At 41.9% G+C, this 21289-nt stretch overlaps 1 protein-coding gene across 2 annotated transcripts in view; it reads right to left on the reverse strand.

Moving 5' to 3' along the window:
• Window positions 1-539: 539 nt before the first annotated feature.
• Window positions 540-21289, reverse strand: part of LOC139176423 (quinone oxidoreductase-like protein 2) — a 32550-nt gene continuing 11800 nt past the window's right edge. Inside the window, exons 8-11 of one of the 2 annotated variants that reach the window (XM_070768494.1) lie at window positions 20144-20325; window positions 17922-18150; window positions 13489-13567; window positions 540-2274 (exon numbers count right to left, since the gene is read on the reverse strand). In XM_070768494.1, coding sequence (XP_070624595.1) covers window positions 2267-2274; window positions 13489-13567; window positions 17922-18150; window positions 20144-20325 — 498 coding nt within the window. In that variant the 3' untranslated portion in view covers window positions 540-2266. The remainder of the gene's footprint in view (window positions 2275-13488; window positions 13568-17921; window positions 18151-20143; window positions 20326-21289) is intronic. The other variant, XM_070768495.1, reaches the window with a different exon arrangement.

Below are 21289 nucleotides of genomic sequence, written 5' to 3' on the forward strand. Positions count from 1 at the left end.
AAAGCTTTTTGGTGAGGAAACCCTGTGAAGATGGGTGTTTTTGAATGGCCTGGATATTTATCAGAAAACAAAGCCTCTTTCCAATTTTCTGTTTCTTGTGTTGAATTTCTTATTTTACATCTTTCAAGCAATTTGTCTGTTTCATCTAGTTGTCAATTCACTGCTTGGTTTAATGATCATATCATACCTGCTTGTAAGCGTACTTCAACAGCATCTTATATGGTTTTCTGTTTTCTTTAACTTCTGACAAATGGTTAGAAAAAGAAAACAAAGCTTCTTACCACGCGTATTGGAACTGGAGCTCATCAAAAACAAGTAGAAGTACTTCCATTCCAGTGGTATCGGGTGTGTGTTTTTGCCCCCATCTTACTTCCCTCCTTTTGAGTGGCAATAAGGAGGACTGGAGAACAATGTTTATAACCAAAAAAGAAAGGACCTCTCCACACAGACCAGGACTCAGGCAGAGACAGGAGCATCCTTCAACCTAAGCCAGTCACTCTCCTTACTCTCTGCTCTCTTCTCTGAATAAAGTCACTCAGTTGTGAGGGTAATATATTCTTTTATTTTTTATTTTGGTAAAATATATGCAATATGAAATTGGCCCTTTTAGCCATTTTTAAGTGAACAGGTCAGTAGCATTAACTATGTTTACATTGTTTTGCAGCCACTGTTCATCTCCAAAACTTTCTCATCTTCCCAAACTGGAACTTTAGACCCATTAAACAATAACTCCCCATTTCCTCCCCTCCACCCCAGGCCCTGGCAAGCACAATTTTACTTTCTGTTTCTAGGAATCTGACATTTCTAGGTACTTCACATAAGTGGAATTAAACAGTATTTGGCCTCTTGGGACTGGCTTACTTCAATTTGCACAATGTTCTCAGGGTTCATCCATGTTCTGAATGTGTCAGAATTTCCTTCTTTCTCAAGGTTGAATAGTACTCCACTGTATGTATATACATTGGTCTGTTGGTGAACATCTGGGCTGTTCCCAAGGTAACATGTTCTTAATCCCACAACTTAAGACTTTCAGATCATTCAAATTCAATTCAGTTCAAGGGTAACTCACTGTGCTAGGTGTGTGTGGTACAAAGGTGACTCAGACATGGTACCTGCTCTCTAGGAACTTATGCTATCTTGGGAAGGGAAGAAAGAAAGAACTCAAGTAACTAGCAAGTGCTAATCACCTACTGTGTGCCGGTGCTTTGCCCAATCACTGCATGTATTGCTCAGAATAACTTCGTGAGGTGGAGACTGTAACATCCACTTTTCAGGAGAAAATGAAAGCTTGAAGACCTTAACTAACCACCTCCAACGTGTTGAGACTGAGACTCAAACCCACCTCTTGAATTCAGAATCCTGTGTTCATTCCTTTAGACATGCCACTCCTGCTGGTACAAGGCAGAATGTGACACAGCCTGAGGGAGGTGCTATAGGAAAGTAGAGAAGAGATGGCCACGCACCTGAGGGGGCAAGCTCGTGGCAGAGGTAGGTCTCAGAGGCCAGGAAGGCTTATGTTTAACAAAGATAAGGGAGAAGAGGAAATAGCTTGAGAAGAGGAAGGTGGAGGAGACAAGCAATCTCAGTGTACACTGAGAGACCAACGCTGCTGTCCAATATGGGCAGAGAGGGGCAAAATCCTGGTCGTGGTGAAATGCTCGCTCAAGGAGTCCGAACACCACCATGGAGACAATGGTGAGCCATTGTAGGGTTCTGAGACAACACACAATTGTAGCTGCACTTTGGGAAGGTCACCAAGGCAGTAACATATAACAAGAATGGAGAGGGAGGGGGTAGATTAAAGGTAGGAAAGTTAGGAGGTCACTGGAATTAGCAGATATGACATGATTAGTCAGAATGGAAAACAGGATGTGGTGTGTAAGACTTCTTAGAGGTGGAGATGACAGAACTTGGCCATGGATGCGTTATGAATAGGTGATCATACATCTTGGGACACCTGTTCTCCTGGTGTAATTACTAACAGCATCCTTTCACTCTCAACTGTGTCCAAGTCTGGACAATAAAGTACATGATCACACTATCTAGGAATAAGAAAACAGAATAAAAGATGACTCTAAAAGATCTTGAAACTGGATTAATAAGGAAGGTGGTAATATGGGAAAAAAAACATGGATGGGAAATCAGGTTTCTTTGGAAAGATGATGAGTTTGGGTTTAGACATGCTGAGTTTGCTGAAGTGAAAATTTATTTAAGGGAGAGAAGCACCTTGCCTGTGGATTTACGCTGTGTGACATGAAGGAAGGCATCATTGACCTAAAAAGAAAATCCAAAAATATGTGGTCAGACTTGCAACTATGCATATTTCAACAAAGATTTGTTACTGGATCAATTCTTAAAATAGCTCAAGTATTATCATGTCTCCAACAAAATGTAGGTAACTATCTAATGCAATATTAACTAAGTAACTGATCACCACAAACTCAAAGGAAAACAATGAGGATAATCTAACCTCAGAATTTTTCTGTCTAAACTATAATTTTTAATATTATCAGATAAATAACATCAGGTTAAAACTCTTCAGGCCTGCCCATACTCTACTGTAATATTTCTGAATATTCTAGCTTTTGAAAAGAATGGAGCCACTGCCAGAAGGATCAATAATGTAATTTTTTACAATTTTTTTTCTTTTTCTTTTTCTTTTTAATTACCTTGTTTCCAGTGCAACTGAAATTACAATCTCTCTGAAATCCTTTTTTAGAAATACAAAGATATAAAACATAAATTAAAAATTAGCCACAGTAATCAAGATTGTGACAGTGGTGTAAGAATAAACAAACAGGTCAATGGAACTATTACAGAACCAAAAAATAGACCCACACAAATACAGTCAGCTGATCTTTGACAAAGGAGCAAAAGCGATTCAATGGAGAAAGAATATTCTTAAAAAAAAAAAAAAGGTGCTAGAACAAATGAACATCCAATGCAAAAAAAATTAATCAAGACACTGTCCTTATGTCTTTCACCAAATTAACTCACAGTGAATCTTACACATAAATGTAAAAAGCAAACCTATAAAACTTCCAGAAGAAAACAAGAAAAAAAATCTAAGGCACCTTATGCTTGGCAATGAGTTTTTTAATATAACATCAAAGCATAATCTAGGAAAATAAAAATTGGTAGGACTGCCCTGATGGTACAGTGGATTAGAATCTGCCTGCCCATGCAGGAGATTACAGGTTCAATCCCTGGTCTGGGAAGATTCCACACGCCGTGCAGCAACTAAGCCTGTGTGCCACAACTACTGAGCCCAAGCTCTAGAGCCCGTCAGCTCCAACTAGAGCTACTACAGCCCATACTCCAAAACAAGAGGAGCCACCACATGAGAAGTCCCTGCACTGCGACGAGAGAGTAGCTCCCCAGCCCTCTACAACCAGAGAAAGTCCTCAAACAGCGAAAAAGACCCAATAAATAAATAAAATGAATTAAGTTTTTAAAAATTGGTAAGTTGGACATCATTAAAACTAAAAACTGCTGTCTGCAAAAGACACTTCAAAGAATAAAAATATAAAACACAGCCTGGGATAAAAGTATTTGCAAAATGTATATCTGATAAAGAACTTTTATCTAAAATCCACAAAGAATTCTTAAACCTCAACAATAAGAAAACAAACAACCCCATTTAAGAATGTGCAAAAGGTCTAGGCAGACATTTTACTAAAGAAGACATACAGACAGTAAGTAAGCCTACGAAAGACATTCATCATATGTCATTAGAGAATTAAAACAACAGTGAGATCCTACTACACACCTGTTGGAACGTCTAAAATTCAAAACTAAGCATCAAATGCTGATAACAATGTGGAGCAATGGCAACTTTCATTCATCATTGGTGGGAATCGTAGTTGCAAAATGATATAGCTACTTTGGAAGATAGTTCAGCAGTTTCTTATAAAACTAAACATATTCTTACCATATGATCCAGTAATTGTGTTCCTAAGTATTTACCCAAATGAGTTGAAAACTTATATCTACACAAAAACCTACACAAGAGTGTTTATAGCAGCTTTGTTTATATTTGCCAAAACTTGAGAGCAACCAAGATGTCCCTCTGAAGGGGAATGGGCAAACAAGCTGTAGTATATCCATACCACGTAATATTATTCAGTGATAAGAAGAAATGAGCTATCAAGTCATGAAAAGTCATGGAGGAAACTTAACAAGATATAAGATGAACTTACAAAAATTATTAATATTTCTCTATATCAAAAATAATCAACTAGAAAACACAACAGAAAATATTGTTCTCAAGAGCAACAAAAACAAAAAGTACTTGTAATTAACATAACTCAGGCAATCCAGAAGACTTTAAGGAGAAAAACTTTAAATTCTATTTAAAAACAGGAATGATCTGAATAACTAGCAAAATGTCCCTGTTTACAAATTACAGAACTTAAAACTGTAAAACTATCACTTCTCCCCCAAATTAATCTGTAAAGTCAACACAGTTCCATTCAAAAGTTCAGCTAGAATTTTGAGGAACTTAAGAAATTTATTTCAAAATTTTTCTAAAAGGATAAAGATTCACAAATATCTAAGTCATATTTGAAAAAGAAGAACAGGTGGAAGAGTTACTCTTCCAGATACTGAAACATACTTCAAAGCTATAAATATAAAACAGTGAAATACTATTACAGGAATAAACATGTGAACCAGGAAACAGAATGGAAAGCAGAGTGCAGACACACACATGTGTACCTGGGAACTTAAAATAAGACAAAGGCAGTATCACAAATCAATAGAGAAACAATGAACTACTGAGTCTGATAAAGCAAGCTCATTATAAGGAGAAAAATTAAAATTGATTACCTAATTTATATCTAAATCAAAGGTAATTTCAGATGGATTTAAATCCTTAAATGTGAAATGAAAGTACAAAGTTAAAAAAGAAAAATAGAGAAGAAAATCACTGTGAACCAGGGATGACAAAGGACTTATGAAATAGCTCCAAATAGCACTAATCACAAGGCAAAACATTGATGTGTTTGCTTATATTAAATGCAAACAAAGGTGACACACACTTGACAACTCTGGAAGGACAGACTTTCTCAAAGCCTCAACATTGTCGTTTTAGTCAATTCTTTTGCAACTCTAGGGACTGTAGCCCGCCAGGCTCCTCTGTCCATGGGAATTCCCAGGCAAGAAAACTGGAGCGGGTTGCTACTTCCTTCTCCAGGGGATCTTCCTGACCCAAGAATTGAACCCACATCTCCTGCTTGGTAGGTGGATTCTTAACCACTGAGCCACCTGGGAAGCCCCCAAACTAACACGTAGAACCTTGTTAATCACATTGTGGTTCAGGACCACAGGCTTCTGCATCATCTGGGAGCTTATTAGAAATGCACAGCCTTAAGCCCCACCCCACTCTTATTGAATTATAATGTGTATCTTAACATGATTCCTGTGCACATTAAAGTTTGAGAACCATAGGTTATACAGGAACTTTTGCAAATTAGTAAGAAAGAGCAATCTCCCATAGAAAACTTCCAAAGGGCTAAATTACAGTTCAAAGAATTGAAGACCTGAAAGGCTTGCAAATATACAAAGAGATGCTAAAAATAATTAGAAACCAGGGAAATGCAAATTAAAATGGTAAAATACCACTTTATGCTTATAAATTTGAATAAGCCATCAGAAAGCTGGAAAGAAAGTGAAAGTCAAAGTTGCTCAGTCATGTTCGACTCTTCGCAACCCCGTGGACTATACAGTCCATGGAATTCTCCAGGCCATAATACTGGAGTGGGTAGCCATTCCCTTCTCCAGCGGATCTTCCCAACCCAGGGATCGAAATCAAGGTCTCCCGCATTGCGGGTGGATTCTTTACCAGCTGAGCCACCATGCTATATACCGACGGGTGGTAAATAAATAAAAACATTCTCATGCATTGCTGGTAGAGGCATAGACAGGGCAAGTCATTCTGGAGAACAGTTGGCAGTCAGATAAAATAGGCATACACCCTATGACCCAACTACTTTATTCCTGGGAGAATACTCCCCTAGCAACACTTGCACAAGTCCTAACAGTCACCCATGAGACTGTTCATTATAGCACCAATCACAGGGGCAGGCAATCACATCAATTTTATCTTTAGGAAAGGGATCTGTAAACCATGGTAGATGCAGAGACTACTATGCAGCAATGAAGGGTAATGAACTGGACATAGGAACAGCAATGTGAGGCGATCTTTAAAAGACAGCACTGGGACTTCCCTGGTGGTCCAGTGGCTAAGACTACACTTCCCCATGCAGGGGGCCCAGATTTGATTTCTGGTCAGGAAACTAGAGATCAAAGATCCCAAGGGCCACAACTCAGACCTGGAGCAGCCAAATAAATCAATATTTTTTTTAAAAGATGGCACTGCATGAAAAAATAAAAAACAGAATAAGATCTACCGCACATTTACATCACTTGAAAATAGATTAGCACACAAAATGATTCTGTGTGCTTTACAGAGAAATTTAAATCCAAAGATAAGCATCAAATACATTATAAAGACTGACTCTGAGGGGAGGAAAGGAAGATAAGGGAGTAAGTAAATAGAGACAGCCATAAATATACAGACATAAAAGCCAAAGAGGGGCCTTGTGTGGTCCAACAATGAAAATGTGCTTTGAAAGAGGATTTTGATTAACCAAGCCTTTCCCCTTGAAATCCTCCCCCAAAAGCATAAGAAAAATAACTAAATAAAAATAAGCACAGAAGCAAATCAATCGTGGCAATCTCCCCGCAGCATGAAATGCCTGGTTTCTCAGGAACATGTGTCTTTCAGGGCTTTGTGCCTTACAGAGACCTTCCCAATCTGTGCAGATTTAGATGTACTCAGAGGAGGTGGGAGATGTCTAAGACAGATGTCTGAAACACTCATCTTCACCCTGTCAATAACTCAAAGATACGTCTCCAGGTGACTCACAGCTGCATCACTCTCCCTGTCAGTTAGAAGTCGCTTGTTCCCGGAGATCTGTCACAGGCCAACAACAGAAAATACTTGGGGAAAAAAACATAACTGAAGAGAGTGGTATTTCTCTTCAGCTGGCATCCTAGACACATGAGGAATCCTCTGCAAATGAATGTTAACATAAAAAGAGAGCTGTCCCTTCAAATGTTAAAACTTACTTTCAATCTGTCTGCATATAAATCTTCATAAAAATGTAGCACATTTATCTAACTTCTTTAGAAGATAATATGGGGGATGGAAGAAAATAGAACCTTTTTGTTCCATGACTTGGGAATCTCGTAATTCTGAATATCCATTATTCTGCCTTTTGTTTTTTAGATGCTCTGTTAACTCTATGTCCAGATGCTACCTCTGTTGTGACAGCTGCTTCTAAAAATAACCCAGCTCTGTCCCTTTCTACCTTTCGATTTCTATCTGGGCTAGGAAAATAGACAACTGGTGGTGTTGAAACTAGATATTTAATGAGTGATAAGACTCTCAGTCAGAGACTAGGAAGTGAAGCACACGGCTTTAGACCAGAGTCTTTTGATAGATAATTCAGATAGCTGGGGACATCCCTGCCCCACCCCCCAACCTCTTCTGTATCCTACAGGCTGTGTCACAGAGAGAGAGGCTGCTCCATACTGATGCCTAGATAGACACACAGACTGTATCCAGCACCCTGGTTCTCTGCCCTGCCGTGGCTGAAGTCAATTACATTTGTCTCTGGAGATAAGCAACCTGGAATGTAGGGGCAGGGTGAGAACCTGTTTTAGGTTCTGCTGTTGGAATTTTTAATTAGCTCATTAGACAGGAGTAATCAGAGTAACCTGTGTGTGTGTGTTTGTGCTAAGTCACTTCAGTTGTGTCCAACTCTGTGTGACCTTATGGACTGTAGCCTGCCAGGCTTCTCTGTCCATGGGATTCTCCAGGGAGGAATACTGGAGTGGGCAGCCATGCCTTCCTTCAGGGGATCTTCCTGACTCAGGGATAGAACCCAGGTCTCTTAAGTCTCCTGCATTGGCAGGCGAGTTCTTTACCACTAGCACCACCTGGGAACCCCAGTCAGCGTAACCTACAGTTCCCTAAATATATTATGCTGATTCATGTTTCCCATTAGAAAGCAGCTCTTCCTCCCAACACAGCACTGTCCTGAGACTGTCCCAACTAAAAAAAAAAAATTCCTTAAGTCTTACAGAATGTACCCAGCAAACATTTGATGAATAAAACAAACTCATGAATGAATAAGTATATCGGGGACTGAGTGGGATTGTTTTTAAAAGGTAGAAATGTTTAGTCAATGATACACTGTCATAGTTGAATTATATTTATCAGACCACTGCTCTGATAGAAGCGAACCTGAATCTTCTTTTACAAGTCAGTCAGTGCATTTCACCAGAAAAGATACAGCTGGCAAAGGAGCATATGAAAAGATATTCAGGATCACTATTCATTAGAGAAATGCAAATTAAACCGAGAATCAAATACCACACTACGCACCCACTGAACGGATGGATTTAAAGACAACAGCTGACAACACTAAGTTCTGGCAGGGGCAAAGCAACGTTCCTGCATTGTTGGGGGACATGCAAAATATTACAACCACTTGGATAAACAGTTTTATAGTTATTAAAAGGTAAACATATCATATCAGACCAGTACAATGCTTGTACTGAAATGTCCACACAGACAGTCGTTGCCATTTCCTTCTCTAGGGGATCTTCCCAATCCAGGAGTTGAACCCAAGTCTCCTGCATTGGCAGGCGGATTCTCTACCACTGAGCCACCTGGGAAGGCCGTATATTGAAGCACCAGTTTCTAATCCAGAATATACGAAAAGAAAGAAAATCTATGTACTATGGGCTTTGAAAGAAATGCAATAGTAGCAACCTTGCCTTCAAAATCATGGGCTGTAGAGCCTGTAACAGAATTGCTTCTCAGCAGCTGAGGTATAGAGAGCAAAATACTGATTTGTCTAGCTTGCCCTTCCTTGAGGAGCATAAGCACATTATATTTAGAATTCTGCATAGATTGCTTTTAAACTGACGTTCTTTTTTTTTAATTGAGATATAGTTGATTTACAACATGTTAGTTTCTGATGTACAGCAAAGTGACTCAGTTATGAACGCGTGCTAAGTCGCTTCAGTCACGTCTGATTCTTTGCAACCCTGTGGACTATATAGCTCACAAGTCTCCTCTGTCCAAGGGATTCTCCAGGCAAGAATACCGGAGTGAGTTGCCATTTCCTTCTCCAGGGGATCTTCCCGACCCAGGGTCAAACCTGTGTCACTTATGTCTCCTGCATTGGCAGCCGGGTTCTATTAACACTAGCACCACCTGGGGAGCCCCCATTCAGTTAAAGATATATATTTTTTCATAGTCTTTTCCATTATGGTTTATTACAGAACATTGAATGTAGTTACCTGTACTATATACATATATATATATATATACACACACACATATATATCAGAACTTTGTTGTTTATCCATTTTACATATAACAGTTTGCATCTATTTATCTCAAACTCCCAATCCATTCCTCCTCACCCCTTCCCCAAATGGGGGGATGTTCTGTTCTCTATCAGAGAGTCTTAAATTGGTATTACTATTTAATGATGTTATCTAGCCACCACTGTAGACTGGGAGGGGCAGTCGGGGGATCTGCTGCTCAATAAATAAAGCCAATTAAATGTGTAAATTAAAAAAAAAAAAAAGGTTAAGCATAACACTTACCACATGACCTAGAAATCGCAGTCATAAAGTAAATAAAAATGTTCAGTTCAGTTCAGTTGTGTCTGACTCTTTGAGACCCCGTGGACTGCAGCATGCCAGGCCTCCCTGTCCATCCCCAACTCCCAGAGTTTACTCAAACTCTGTCCATCAAGTCGGTGATGTCATCCAACCATCTCATCCTCTGTTGTCCCCTTCTTCTCCACCTTCAATCTTTCCCAGCATCCAGGTCTTTTCAAATGAGTCAGTTCAGTTCAAAGGAACTTTCTGGAGTGACAGACATGATCTGCATCTTGACTGCAGGGCGGTGCTTACATGACTGTATGTTTGTCAAAGCTAGACAAAGTTTTACTATATGCTTCCCCGGTGGCTCAGCTGGTAAAAGAACCCACCTATAATGAGGGAGACCTGGCTTTGATCCCTGGGTTGGAAAGATCCCCTGCAGAAGGAGGATCCCCACTCCAGTACTCTGGCCTGGAGAATTCCACGGACTGTACAGTCCATGGGATCAAAAACAGTCGGACGTGACTGAGCGACTTTCACTACTACATGCAGTTCAGTTCGGTCGCTGAGTCATGTCCGACTCTTTGAGACCCCCGCACGCCAGGCTTCTCTGTCCATCACCAGCTCCCAGAGCTTACTCAAACTCATGTCCATTGAGTCGGTGATGCCATCCAACCATCTCATCCTCTGTCGTCCCCTTCTCCTTCCACCTTCAATCTTTCCCAGCATCAGGGTCTTTTCCAATGAGTCAGTTCTTTGCATCAGGTGACCAAAGTATTGGAGCTTCAGCATCAGTCCTTCCAATGAATATTCAGGACTGATTTCCTTTAAGATGGACTGGTTGGATCTCCTTGCAGTCCAGGCAACTCTCAGCACGACAGTTCAGAAGCATCAATTCTTCAGCACTCAGCTTTCTTTAGAGTCCAACTCTCACATCTATACATGACTACTGGAAAAAACCATAGCTTTGATGAGATGGACCTTTGTTGGCAAAGTAATGTCTCTGCTTTTTAATATGCTGTCTAGGTTGGTCATAGCTTTTCTTCCAAGGAGCAAGCATCTTTTAATTTCATGGCTGCAGTCACCATCTGCAGTGATTTTGGAGCCCAAAAAAGTAAAATCTCTGATTGTTTCCATTGTTTCCCCATCTATTTGCCATGAAGTGATGGGACCAGATGCCATGATCTTAATTTTTTGAATGTTGAGTTGTAAGCTAGCTTTTTCACTCTCCTCTTTCACTTTCATCAAGAGACTCTTTAGTTCTTCTTCGCTTTCTGCCATGAGGGCGATATCATCTGCATATCTGAGGTTACTGATATTTCTCCCGGCAACCTTGATTCCACCTTGTGCTTCATCCAGCCCGTCATTTCGCATGATATACTCTGCATGTAAATTAAATAAGCAAGGTGACAATATACAGCCTTGACATGCTTCTTTCCCAGTTTGGAATCAGTCCATTGTTCCAAGTATGGTTCTAACTGTTGCTTCTTGACCTGCATACAGATTTCTCAGGCAGCAGTTAAGGTGGTCTGGTATTCCTATCTCTTTCAGAATTTTCCACAGTTTGTTGTGATCTACATAGTCAAAGGCTTTGGCATAGTCAATAAAGCAGAAGTAGATGTTTTTATGGAACTCTCTTGCTTTTTCAATGATCCAACAGATGTTGGCAATTTGATCTCTGGTTCCTCTGCCTTTTCTAAAACCAGCTTGACTGTTGAAGCCTGACTTGGAGAATTTTGAATATGCAATTTTGGATTTTGAATATGCAACTATACCTCAATAAACCTGACTTTTAAAAAAAAAAGTCAAGCCATATATTATTAAACACAAAAATAAATAAATTTTCAATATCAAGTGTCAGCCTGGGTTCCCTAGAAAATCCAGCCTGATCAAAACATATGTTCTAATGCTGCACTGCAGTGCTGGCGGGGCAGGATGAGGGAAACGGGTGAATCAAGGAAGGAGGAAGAGGAAGCACAAGCTGAGTGTTACCAGTCCTGAACTGCTCAGAGCTTCAGGGGCAGATGCAGCTGGCTGTCGTCCACATGGGTCCTCTCCGGAGAGGCAGTATAAGACCCAAGGCACATAGAAACGGCCATCAGGAAAAGAGGAAAGGCAAGCGATTTATCTCCAGTCTCTTACTTGTCCCAGCTTGTCCAGTTGCGGGGGAGTCCCCACACACTTCTGGACGGTGTTACCCAGAGCCCCGCATCTGGTTTTTGGAGAAGCTAGAGCTTCAGCAGCTCCCTGATGAACAAAGCAGCGACCTTGCCTAGGATTAGCCCTATACTTAGGGAAAGTATGAGACAGTCAACAGCGTCAGGAGACAGACCCTAGGGATGGGCCCTGGGCTGCATTATTGCAGGGACAAGAGAAGTGTGATAAGTGGCCAAGGCCTAGGGCAGGGGGCTGGCTGATGTGAGGGGCCCATAAACTGGGTCTAGAGCAATGGACTAAAATAATACACATCCTATCAAAACAGAGTAATTTAATTCTTTAGAATATTCCACAGATACACTGAGGAAACCTCAAACAATTTCTAGCCATTAAATCTGTTCATGGAGTGATCTCACCCAACCTTCACAAAACAACAAGTTCAGATCCGTGAAGTATTGTGTCAGGTCGAGATGTGTGTGGGCGGCTCCCTACAGAAAAGAAATTCAGCACATCCAAATAATGCCACCCTCTGAGCAGATCACAGTGCTAATTCATGATCCACCCATCATGGTACAGACATAACAGTTCAGAAAACAACAAATTCTAGTAAAAATTCAAAATCTGAAGACTGTGTCTCTAATCCTGTCCTCTAAAGTGTCAACGGGCTTCCCAGGTGGCGCTAGTGGTAAAGAACCTGCCTGCCAATGCAGGAGACAAATAAGAGACGCTGGTTGGATCCCTGGGTTGGGAAGGTCCCCTGGAGAAGAGCATGGCAGTGTTCTTGCCTGGAGAATCCCATGGACCAGAGGGGCCGGAGGCCTACAGTCCACAGGGTCGCAAAGAGTCTGACATGACTGAAGCGACTTATGCACAAAGAGTCGATGCAAAGTGTTACAGTTTAGGGACTGAAAACGCTCAACTCAGTTATTTTACAATGACTACACGTTTTCCTTTAAACATGTTTGCTATGTGCTTTTATGTGTATTATCTTCTTTAATCGTCAACCCTAGGAGACTGTGTCAGGGGAAACACTGCCTGCAACCACCCACCCTGGCCAGGCAGTGCCAGATGTAGTAACCATTTGTGTGAGTTATTTTACAACAGGAAGTCCTGGTATGGAACACGGAACTAACAAGCCACCACCCACCAGAAGAATCCGGGAAAGGTCAAAAGGAGGTGTCCTACGACCTCCCAGAATCCTCTTCCCTGACATCCATCTTGGCTGAGCAATGTGTGCATCACCAGGAAAGACCTGAGTCAGAATGATTGGCCACAGATAACCGGGAAACTAAGCCCATCGCCAAAAAACCCAAGACTGCAAGCCATGAGGCAGAGCAGTTCTTCTGGGTTCCCTTATCCTCCTGCTCTCCATCTAAGCACCCTTTCCCAATAAAGTCTCTTGTTTTGTCAGCACCTGTATCTCCTCAGACAATTAATTTCTGAGTGTTAGGCAAGAGCCCACTTTTGGGGCCTGGAAGGGGCCCCCCTTCCTGCAACAGTTGGGTATGTTACTGCCCTCCCAACAGATGAGGGAACTAAATCACAAAGATGTAAATCACACAGCCAGTTAAGTTGCAGTGCCAGGGTGTGAGTTCTGGCAGTCTGACCCTAGAGCCCCATACTCTCAATCATTCATACTTGTACCTGATACTGTGTACCCGGCAGAATCCGGAGACACAGAGGTACAGCAGCACATGGTCCCTGCCTCCATGGAGTTTATGGACTACGGGAATGACAAACATGGAACCAGTAATTACAAGTAGGTAAAGGAGAAGCACAGAAGGTTACAGATGTTCATACCTCATGCCTACTAAAAAGGCTATGATACAAAATATGAGACCATGTTGAAACAGACTAGAAGCTGGGACCCTTTGCTGTGGTGCTTACAACCTGGACAAATGTCCCCTCAAGCAACAGAACACGAAGAAACTGGAAGGGACTAAAAATAACTGCATGGGCACTTCCCTGGTGCTCTAGTGGTTAAGACTCCATGCTCCCAGTGCAGGGGGTTCAGGCTCAATTCCTGGTCGAGGAACTAGATCTCACATACTGCAACTTAAAGATCCTGCGTGCTTCAACTAAGAATTTGCACACCACAATAAGAGTTCACATACCATAACGAAAGAACCTGCTTGCTGCAACAGACTGAAGATCCTGTGTGACACAACTAAGACACAGAGCGGGCAAATATTCTTTTAAAAAGTCAAATAACTGCACACACGTGCAGTTGGGGCAAATTATGAACAACATGATACAAAAAGACGAAAAACCTACTTCTGAGGTGTTGGGGGCAAAAGCCGGGGGCTGCGGCATGATCTCTGCAAACGGCACCACCAAGGAGGTGGGCACACCACCTAAGGCCCTCTCCAGCCCGACCCTACCCTCAGCCCATTTGAGGGCCCAGTTTGCCCCACTTCAGGGAGTGAGCAAGGGAAACTACTCCTTTTTTTGCTGTCTCTGCAAAGCCTTGCCTGATTTCTTCCTCTGGCCTCTTATCAACTTCTATTGATTAAGGAGTACAAGAACTCTGGTCAGGAACAATATTAATATCAACTATCAAGGTCAAACCAATAGTCTACATATTCAGGAGAAAATATAAGATGGGAAGCACCAATATCTCTGGTATTATAGAAATACAAGTACAACAGTCATGTTCCAAGCCCAAGCAGGTTCTGACAAATGTGTCCAATATGTTGACTGATTTACATGAAAAAAATATTATTACAAAAGCTTTAAAGTTCAGTGAAATTAATTATAATTTCATTTAATCTTCATTTTAAAAATTCACAACTCCTGGTCACTTTAACAGTAAGTTTGTTCACATAGATGCCTGCATGACAGATGGATAAACTTCATACTCTAGGATACGGTTTCTAAGAAGAAATTTTCTGATTTAAGGACAGAGTCTGACCTGACCTTAAGGAGCTCTGATTCAAGACTCAGAGACATACCTGAACTAGATTCCAGGTCTATCATTACTACATGTCATTGGACAGGTTTCTTACCATTTACAAGTTCTGATTTCTTCATCTGTAGCATGTGATAAAAGATTGTTCATATTTCAAAGGTTTGTTGTGAAGACTGATTAGAAAATGCCTGTAAAGTGCTTAGCACAGCTCTTGACCCATAATAAACACCTACTGTCTGTGAGCTGCCATTATTACTAGTATTCTAAATAGCTTGCATACTGAAAGAAGAAGAAAGGGAAGAAATAGTAAATGGACAGAGTGTGAATGAGATGCTTGAAATGTGTTAGGGAACATGGCCTCGGACAACAGTTAATCACAGAAAAGTCAGCAGAGTGGGAAGAACTAGAAAAATCCTACATGCAGAGTCCTCATTGCAGAGTAGGCAAATGGAAGCTGAGAACTGTTAATAATTAGGTAATCTATGTTTAAGAGAAGAGAGAACTTCAGTGTGGGTAATTAAAACAATAATCACCTCTAGCTTTCTTTCATGCCTGAGCAGTACCTAGAACATGTCAAAGCAGAGAAGAAACAGCTCAAACTAGCACATGTTTCCACTTGGCTACTGCCTAATTGTTCTTATCCTCTATCAGCAGGTGTATATGAGCCTCAGGTAAAGCAAACCTCAGTTTACGAGTCACATAATAAAAGAGGAAAGGGACACAGAAATTCTCTAAACTGATGGTTTTCAAGTTTTTAAGCCACAGAACCTTTTCCAAAAAGAAAAGCATGAACACAAGAAATAAAATATGCAGTACTGAGGTCCCGGGGCTTCCCTGATAGCTCAATGGGTAAAGAATCTGCGTTCAACACAGGAGACCCCATTTGATTCCTGGTTTGGGAAGATCCGCTGGAGAAGGGATAGCCTACACACTCCAGGATTCTTGGGCTTCCCTTGTGGTTCAGCTGGTAAAGAATCCGCCTACAGTGTGGGAGACGTGGGTTTGATCCCTGGGTTAGGAAAATCCCCTTGAGAAGGGAAAGGCTACCCACTCCAGTATTCTGGCCTGGAGAATTCCATAGACAGTATGGGGTCACAAAGAGTCGGACACAACTGAGCGACTTTCACTTTCACTTCACTTCACTGAGGTCCCAGCAGAGATGGAGCCCCAGAGCCGAGCAGCTCACTCTCATTCAGAATGTGGCTCAGAAGTATAAACTGAAAGCCATAGATACTAACCCTCAGCATTTTTTTGGCCATGACATGTGGCTCATGGGATCTTAGTTCCCCCACCAGGGATTGAACCTGGCCCCCAGCAGTGAAAGCACCGAATCCTAACCACTGGACCACAAGGGAATGCCTACTCCTCAACTTTACACATGTGGAAAGTAAAGATCAGAAAAGTGAGGGGACTTCCACAAAATTGCAAATAGATGGGGACAAAGCTGGAAACAGAATCCAATCAGTTTTCTGATGGCCAATAAGTTTCTCTTTTTACCACTGAAGATTACCTTCTTGACTGACATACCAAAAAGATGAGGAAGAAAGTAAACCACGTTTGAGAAGAATGTGTCTCATCTCATCTTAGGAAAACCATAAAAATGGAAGGTGGAGAGAATGAAACCTGGCACCTGGGGCTCCATTAATCTGCATATGAACAAACCATCGCCTCCACCAGTGGCTGACTAGAGTTACCAAAACAGTCGTTTGAAGAGTAAAACATATTAAGGGGAAAAAAAAGAAAAGAAAACTCCATGAATCCCCTAGTAGTCCAGTGGCTCAGCACTTGCACTGTCAGGGCCCAGGTTCGATCCCTGGCTGGGGAGCTAAAGTTCCACAAGTCATGCAGCACTGTCCAAAAAGAAAAACCCTGCACAGTGAATATCTAACAGATTTGCATTTACAACTACATTGCATATGCATGCACATAATTACACTTTGGAGGACGCTGAAGCCACATTAATGGGACTGTAATGTAGTGAAAAAAGGGCTTGAATAGCCAACAAAATTAACTACAGTGACTAATGGATGAATTACAGTCATTTGATACCGAGTATGATTTGCTGTTCTGTTCACAGAACTCCAGCTTAGATCATCTGGTTGTACTTTAAGAGTCTGCATTCTAAAACCAAAGGTCAAATGAAGGGCTTCCTTTTTAAACTCGTATGCTGTGCAGTTCAGAGTTCATATCAACACCAGTAAATCATTTTCTAAAGTACTATCACAACCCTCTGTTTAAGACACCAGCAATGTAGACAGAGCCCTCAAAATCCAGCTCCTTCATGGCCTTCACAGTTTCAGTTTCCCTCTGATTTACTAAGCCTGAGTATATAACTACACAACCTACAAGACAGAGAGAAATCCTATGATCCTGCAGCCTGTGAGACCCCATTGTGTTTTCATCCTTTAATTCCATATTAGGAAGATTTATAATTTCTAGAGAGAAACCGGGGCTTCCCAGGTGGCTCAGGTGGTAAAGAATCTGCCTGCAATGCAGAAGACCGGGGTTCAATCCCTCAGTTGGGAATATCCACCCCCTGGAGGAGGGCATGGCAACCTACTCCAGTATTCTTGCCTGGAGAATCCCATAGACAGAGGAGCCTGGTGGGTTACAGTCCATAGCGTCACAAAGAGTCAGACAGGACTAAAGTGACTTAGCACACACGCATGCAGAGAGAAACTATCCCATAGTTTGACACATATTTCCTGGCCTTAGCTATATCACTGGGAAAGATTGAAGGCAGGAGGAGAAGGGGATGACAGAGGATGAGATGGCTGGATGGTAACACCGACTTGATGGACATACATTTGAGCAAGCTCTGGGAGTTGGTGATGGACGGGGAAGCCTGGCGTGCTGCAGTCTATGGGGTCGCAAACAGTCGGACATGACTGAACAACTGAACTGACTGACTAGCTATATCATATTCCTTAAGAGTGTCTCAGGGGTTTCCCAGGTGGGGCAGTGGTAAAGAATCACCTGCCAATGCAGGAGACACAAGAGATGTGGGTTCAACTGTTGGATCAGGAAGATCCCCTGGAGGAGGAAATGGCACCCTACACCTGTATTCTTGCCTGGAAAATTTCATGGACAGAAGAGCCTGGTGGCCTACAGTCCAAGGGGGGTCGCAAAGTCAAACACGACTCAACAACTGAACACAAGAGCATCTCACCTCTTCCAGTTCAAAAACCTCTCCAATGTGTGGCTGGATGCGCCCTTCTTGGCAGTACTGAAGTGCTGAGGACAGGCTTCTGGAGAAGACGGGAAAGTTCTGCTGCCGGTATCTGCCCCAGTACAGCCCCATGGCACTAACATTCTTCAGCAGCAGCAGATTGGCTGGTACAGAAGCAATGGTTCCTCCAGCGAAACCTACCACTACGATCCTGCCCTCATACGCCAGGCTGAGGGGAAAAGGAGGAAAAAACAAAGATTATAAAAGACAATGCACATTCACAGCCACCAGGATGGCTACTATTAAAAATAAAAGAGAAAATAAGTGTTAGCAAGGATCTAGAGAAGTGGACCCCTCAAGGAACATTGCTGAGATTGTAAAATGGTGCAAATGTTATGGAAAACAGCATGGAGATTCCTCAAAAACTCAAAACCAGAACTACCATATAACCCAGCAATCTCACTTCTGAGTCTATATCCAAAAGAACTGAAAGCAGAGTCTTGAAGAGGTATTTGAAGAGCCAAGTTCACAGTAGCACTATCTATAAAAGCCAAGAGGTGGAAACAATCCAAATGTCTATCCACTGATGGACTGGTAAACAGAAGGTGTTATATACATACAGTAGAGTATTATTTAGCCTTAAAAAGGAAGGAAACTCTGTCCCATTTTAAGACACAGATGAGCCTTAAGGTCATTACGGTAAGTGAAACAAGCCACTTACAGAAAAATGAATATTGTATTATTCTGCTTATCTGGGGTATCTAAAGAGTCAGATTCACAGAAACAAAGTAGAATAGCGATTACCAAGGGCTGGGGAGAAGGGGAGAAGAGAGTTACTTAATGGGTACAGAATTTCAGGTTTGCAAGAAGAAAGTCATGAAGACCTGTTTCACAATGTAAATATATTTAACACCACTGAACTCTACATTTTATAGCAGTTAATATAGCAAGCCTTTTGTTATATACTTTTTACCACACTAAAAAACAGTATGAGGGAAGAAAAAGCAATGGACAGTAATTAAGAGAGGCAGAAAATAGAATAGAGCTTATGGGAGTTGGCGGGCAGTTGTTTAATGGGTACAGAGTTTGTATTGGAGATGGTTACACAATATTGGAGATGGTGAACCAGTTTAACTGTACACTTAAAATGGTTAAAATGTTAAATACTAGGTTACCTGTATTTTACCACAATTAACAAAAAAAAAGCAACATGCATTAAATTCCCAGTTGGGAATTCCTCTTGACCTTGCAAACTAGCAGGGGGGAACCATTCTGCACCAGTTTGGATTTCTCAGTAGGAAAAGATAAAAAATAAGCCATAAGCAAGAAAGACAGTAAGGAGCAGAGGAACTAACCAGTCTTGTAAGGGGACCACACGGATCCCTTCTGTGGGCAAGCTGCTCTCTTTGCTTCTTCTCCTTAAGCTAAGATAAAGCACAAAACTATGCTTGCCAGGATGACATGAGAAATGAAGCTAATACTATCAGAGCACTGCAGACTTCCTGGTTGAAACGGAATGAGAATTAGTATAGATACAACAGTCCCATGAACTCTCCAGTGATTTTTTTTTTTTTTAAATAAAACAAGTCAAGAAGACACCTACACTGGTGGTAGCTTCAGAAACCAGTAAGATCAAAAGAGACTCTCCCTTGGTGCATAGTGAACTGGGGGTCTGCCACCCCAGTAATTCTAACATCCAAACAATGATCTCCTCAAGAATTACCCAAAGAGGAGAGTTTGGGGGAGAATGGATACAGGTATATACATGGCTGAGTCCCTTTGCCATCTACCTGAAACTATCACATTGCTAATCAGCTATACTCCAATGCAAAATAAAAAGTTTAATTAAAAATAAAAAGAATTACCCATACCATGTATATAAAGTAGCTAGTGGGTGCAGGCAGAGCTGAATTTAACACATGTATAATTTCTAAAGCATTTGATATTGCCAACTAGAGAGTCTGCAGTTTTTTGTTTTTTGTTTTTTTTGGATATTTTCCAGTTGGCTATTTTGTTTTTGCTATATTTAAGCATTTCCTGATTTTCCCTCTGCTTCTATTCCTTTTCACCCACCCACTCAGCTGTTCCCGTTGATGCCAGTGCCTACAGGAAAAGTGAGCAGCAAAAACAAGAAAGCAGCAAGGCCGGAAGGAAGCCAGAGGTCTGGGAAGGTTTCAGCAGAGCCCCCGGTCTAGCCCACCCAGGAGGACCACCTCACCTACCTGCGGAGAGCCTCCAGGAAGATGTCTCCTCCCACCATGTCAATGACCACGTTCACCCCGCCACTGCCCACCAGCTTCCCCACAGCCTCCTTAAGGCTGCCCCGACTGTAGTTCACGCTGGACTGTGCCCCACTCTGCATCGCCAGCTGACACTTTTCATCACTTCCAGCTGCAGCTATTACCTACATGAAGAACACAACACTTCAGATGGTCCAGAATACATAGCAAGGGGCTCACCTGACCCGCCCAGCCTCCAAACAAAGGGTGCTGATCAAGGAAACCAATATGACCTCTGTCTTAGCACCAGCCTCAATCCAACACAGCAGGCCCATCACACAGCATCAATGTGCTGGCCTCTCCATGCCCCACTGACAACCGGGTCCACATTTCCAGGAACCCTGGAAGCTCAATGGGTCTAGCTAAGAAATAATTCAGGAGACACAACGTCTTCTTCAAATGAAAATTAAAACCACTATTTATTGCTGTGCATAGTCGTTCAGTCATGTCTGACTCTCTGCAACGCCATGGACTGTAGCCCACCAGGCTCTTCTGTCCATGGGAATTCTCCAGGCAAGAATACTGGAGTGGGCCGCCATGCCTCCTCCAGAGGATCTTCCCAACCCAGGGATTGAACCCAGGTCTCCCACATTGAAGGTGGATTCTTTACCATCTGAGCCACCAGGGGAAGCCCATCATTTACTGAGTACCCATTATGAGTCAAGTAGTAAGGATACAACCTAAATACCAAGCTTGGAGCCAAGAAAGCATGATCCAGCAGTATGATGGGGAAAGCACAGAGGGCTCTGAAGTGCAAGCTAGAGGCACCTAACCTAGAGCTAGAAGATCAGAAAGGGCTTCTCGGGGTAAAACATGATTCGGTGGAAACAGCTTAAACTCAGACAGACCTGAGTTCAAATCCTGGCTCTGTTACTAACTAGCTGTGTTACTTAAAGCAAATTACTTAGTAAGATCTAATATTTACATAGTGCTTACTCTGTGCCAGACACTATTCTAAATGCCTTACATATATTAATAACTCATTTCACTTTAATAGCCCAATAATATACACACTATTATCATCCCCATTTTGAAGATGAAGAGACAGGCCAAAGAAGTCAAGTATCTTGCCCAAGGTCACACAACTCA

Source organism: Bos indicus, chromosome 16 (genome assembly GCF_029378745.1).
Source record: "Bos indicus isolate NIAB-ARS_2022 breed Sahiwal x Tharparkar chromosome 16, NIAB-ARS_B.indTharparkar_mat_pri_1.0, whole genome shotgun sequence".
NCBI lineage: Eukaryota > Metazoa > Chordata > Mammalia > Artiodactyla > Bovidae > Bos > Bos indicus.